Source organism: Ciona intestinalis, unplaced genomic scaffold, assembly GCF_000224145.3.
Source record: "Ciona intestinalis unplaced genomic scaffold, KH HT000736.1, whole genome shotgun sequence".
Taxonomy (NCBI): domain Eukaryota; kingdom Metazoa; phylum Chordata; class Ascidiacea; order Phlebobranchia; family Cionidae; genus Ciona; species Ciona intestinalis.
The window spans coordinates 160-4,820 of record NW_004191057.1 but is presented as its reverse complement, the minus strand read 5'-3'; the positions used below and the strand labels follow the sequence as shown (position 1 = coordinate 4,820).

The 4,661-nt window shown below is 33.6% G+C and overlaps 1 protein-coding gene across 1 annotated transcript; it reads left to right on the top strand.

Moving 5' to 3' along the window:
* The first annotated feature begins 3,103 nt into the window (after window positions 1-3,103).
* On the top strand, window positions 3,104-4,343 carry LOC113475517. The gene is made up of 3 exons (XM_026839703.1): window positions 3,104-3,273; window positions 3,337-3,452; window positions 3,508-4,343. The coding sequence occupies exons 1-3, from the start codon at window positions 3,131-3,133 to the stop codon at window positions 3,684-3,686; spliced, it is 438 nt and encodes a 145-aa protein (XP_026695504.1). The 5' UTR covers window positions 3,104-3,130; the 3' UTR covers window positions 3,687-4,343.
* Window positions 4,344-4,661: the final 318 nt, after the last annotated feature.

Below are 4,661 nucleotides of genomic sequence, written 5' to 3'. Positions count from 1 at the left end.
CTTTTACGAAATTAGTGTTTTATGTATATTACTACTTTTACGAGATTAGTGTTTATGATGGCTTTCGACTACTTTTCTTTTTTGCCAGTGGTAATTCTAACCTCTTAACTATGGGAAAATATTGATTAAATAATGTATTGCGTACATATGGGAAGAATTAAAATATTCAATTTTGATGATTAAGAAAACGAGGCTTATGTGTGTTTGTGTTATATGTATATTTAATACATTGTGGACAATACATTTTTTACGAAATTAGTGTTTATGATGGTTTCGACTACTTTTCTTTTTTGGCAGTAGTAATTCTAATGAGAAAAAAGTTAAGTGGTACTAGGCATCTGTTGTGTTATTAGATACATTTATATGTGTGTTTGTGTTATATGTATAATTAATACATTCATTGACAATACATTTTTTACGAAATTAGTGTTTATGATGGGTTTCGACTACTTTTCTTTTTTGGCAGTAGTAATTCTAATGAGAAAAAAGTTAAGTGGTACTAGGCATCTGTTGTGTTATTAGATACATTTATATGTGTGTTTGTGTTATATGTATAATTAATACATTCATTGACAATACATTTTTTACGAAATTAGTGTTTATGATGGGTTTCGACTACTTTTCTTTTTTGGCAGTAGTAATTCTAAATTTAAATTCCCTCTTTACTATGGGAAAATATTGATTAAATATATTATATGTGTGTTTGTGTTATATGTATATTAATACATTGATAATACTACATTTTTTACGAAATTAGTGTTTAATGGGTTTCGACTACTTTTCTTTTTTGGCAGTAGTAATTCTAAATTTAAATTTTCACTCTTTACTATGGGAAAATATTGATTAAATGTATTGCGTACATATTTCCCACGAGCGCACGGGAAAGGGTCAGCAACCCGGTTGTTCTTACCGCGCTGACGTGTTAGACGTCGGTAGTGTATTCTGATATATTTTGCTTATAGATCGCCTGTTTGACATGTTTAACTCAAAAAACCCGTGTGGAAAAGAATACAAAGCTCCACTAAGTCAGTCAAGCAAGTTGAAATGATTTTTTAACTTCCTGTCAGAAGCAGAAGAATACCTTACTAATCTATATTGTGATGGTCAACCACTTTACATAAGTAAAAGAAAAATTCCTATTGTTGGCTACCTAATAAACATAAAGTATTCAGTCTATGTACTATCCATTAATTAAAAAAGAAAAAGCACTCGCCTTTTTACTGACATACAAATTTAGTCAAGATTTTCTTGAGCTTTTTTTTGGAGCTGTTCGTGGGAGCAATGGCTGGAATAACAACCCAACATGCAGGCAGTTTAAATCAGCATATAGAAGGCTTTTAAACCGGAGGTAATGTATGCAAGATCCATCAAATAATGCAGATATTCTTGCAATACAACAACAGTAGAAAAAAAACAACAAGTGAAATGGGAAACTATAAGAAAATACAACCTTGATGCCCCATTAGTAGATCCAACGATAAACGACCACAGCTATTTTCCAGTATTTTCCTATTCTTCAACATTGTTGACGCCTATGATTAATTCTGTGGTAACATACATTGCTGGCTTTGTTGCTTGGAAACTAGTTGCAACATTGTTATATAACCATACAACCCAGCCACCAAGTTATGATCAGCGATACATTTTGATAAAAATTAAAGACAATGGTGGACTGACTTACCCATCACTGGATTTAATAAAGGTGTGTGCAACCACAGAAAAGGTATTTCGCCGTTACCTAGCAGTTACAAACAGCCCAACGAACAGAAAAGGAATACACACCACTGCTACAAACAGCCCAACGAACAGAAAAGGAATACACACTGCTATTTCAAATAATGTATTGGAACATTTATCCTGTGACCGACATCTGTTTCTACTGTTAGGTGACCATCAATTTGATACAGAGCCGACAGACACAATCATTAAAGTCATACCTTCTAATCCGGCTTCATCATGAAGGTAAAATGTATACTTCCAAAGTGAGGGGAGAATTTAAGAATTTAAAAGACAAAAATTGAATAAAATAGTTTTTCCAAAAAGTGAGGGGAGATTTTAATAATTTAAAGGACAAAAATTGAATAAAATAGTTTTTACTATTCAATAATCAGTAAATGTTTGTTTCGTTTTCTTTAATTTCTTGGTGCTTTTAAGTTTCGTTTCCTTTAACATTAATCCCCCATAAAATATTTTTTTTATAAAATTTCTTTTCCGTTAACATTAATCCCCCAAAAAATATTTTTTTATAAAATTTCTTTTCCGTTTTTCTTGGTTATACACATTGTTTTGATTTAAGTTATTGAACAAAATAAAAACCTGAAGAAAAGGTTTTCTAATTTCTTGGTGCTTTTAAGTTTCGTTTCCTTTAACATTAATCCCCCAAAAAATATTTTTTTATAAAATTTCTTTCCCGTTTTTCTTGGTTATACACATTGTTTTGATTTAAGTTATTGAACAAAATAAACCTGAAGAAAAGGTTTTCGCAAACGTTCAGATACTGAATTCAAGCCTGCCAAATATTTTTTTTATAAAATTTCTTTTCCGTTAAACATGCATTACATTTTAAATTTAATAAGATATTAAATCTTTAACACATTCTAATCAGGGCAGAAAAGTGTCAGATATTTATGGACAGCAATGCAGAGAATGTGAGTGTGTTGAGAAAAAAGTAAATAGAAATACAAACTGAAGAAAGATTTACAAGAAGGTCAAAAGAATACCCATTAAAAGGATTCAATGTGGCCACACAATAAAGGAAAGAAGAATCAAATGCTCATTGGAACAAAAAGATGTTCGGTATTGACTATTGATATTTCTTTCTAAAAACAGTGCTGAATTAAAATGCAATTACTTGACAGAATCACTGAATTGGAAACAAAAATTAAAAAAAACTTTGAAACTGAAGAACGTTTGGTTGAAGTAGAGGCAGATTTAGCAAATGATTTCAAAAATTTAATGGCCCAAGGTACAGTTTCAGCAAAAATAAATAACCTTTAACCAGCATTTTCAACTTTAGTCGACAAGTAGGAAGTTAATGACTTCTATAAACTGTTTTGGGAAGAACAGATCAAACGTGAACGTTACCAACCAGAGATTATTAAGTATGTATAGCTACTAATATAAAAGGATTATGTATATACGGTTTACAGACACATTCGGTTGTTCATGTAGATTGTGCCTAAGCCTGGCAACTAAAAGTAAAAGTTGTTACGAGGAGCTGCGGGAGTCTGGTTTGCTTCGCCTACCCAGTTCCAGAACATTAAATGATTATAGGTAAGAATGCTCATGTTACTTTTCATTTGGAACAGTTCTAAATGGTAAAAAATACTATTTTAGGAATCTTTACAGCACGCCTGGTATCCAACAGCATGTGTTGCAGGAGTTGAAGTTGGAGGCTGTAAAACTGCATTTTCATCAACGACTTCTTGTAATGTCTCTAGATGAAATGAAGGGTAAGTAAATATTTTTATTATTACTTCTAATTTTATATATTGTCATGATTTTAAGGAAATATTGTGTATGATGCCACCACCGACTCCATGGTTGGATTCGTTGATCTTGGGGCTGAAAGAAAAAAAGAAACGATTGCTGCATCCCATGTGCTTCAGCTATATGTTAGATCCATCACGAGTCAGTTCTCTAGACCACTTGCTTTTTTTCTCCACCCACAACACCAAAGCATATGAATTGGCCAGCATGTTTTGGGAAGCAGTTTCTGCAATTGCCGATTGTGATTTTACAATAATAGCACTTGTTGCAGATGGTGCAGCTTGTAACAGGAAATTGTTTTCTCTGCTAAACAACCTGGATTTAGATATTCCCTACAAATGTACAAATATCTACCAACCAGAGCTTTCAATTTTCTTAATATCTGATCCTCCCCACTTGCTTAAAAACCGCATGTAATAATGTAAGATCAAGTCGTCCAAATGGTGCGCTAGACTTTTAAAATATAGTGACCATTTTATACTTTGGGAACATTTCTGCCGAGTTCCACAGTTGTTCGAAACAGATGAACTACGGTGCTGCAAGTTGCATGATGGTCACTTTTCGCAAAAAAGTTTCGCCAAAATGCGAGTTTCTTATGCTGCCCAGCTGCTTTCAAATACAGTTGCGAGCTTGATGGAAACTAGAGGTGGTGACAGAATGAAGCGCAGTGCTTGGTTTGCTCGTCTGATGAACCGATGGTTTGATCTAATGAACACTCGCTTGAACGGTGGATATAACAAGGATTTGCAGCCTTATCGCAGTCCTAAAGATCCACGACTGAGTTGGCTGAAAGTGGACTTCTTAAACGAGCTCCAAAACTGGAAAGAGAGCATAACTGGTGACACTGCTACAGCCCCCCCAAAACAGTTTTTAAGCCAACAAACTTACGATGGATTAGTGATGTCAACCCGAGCAATGGTGGAGCTGATAGAGTTTATCTTTTCTGTAAGCCCCAGCGACACCTACATTTTGTGGGAACTGAAAGAGTTGATCAAACCAGTGATCCACATTGAAGCCTACATTTTGGAAAAATGCGTCAACTTGGTCGTCGGAGTGATGTTCCAGATGTTAATCAATACTCTAAATTTGAGAATATTATTTTATGTCAAAAAAATATAAAATCTGTAAAAGGGTGCAATGTATCACATACCATTGATTGGAAGAATGGTCCA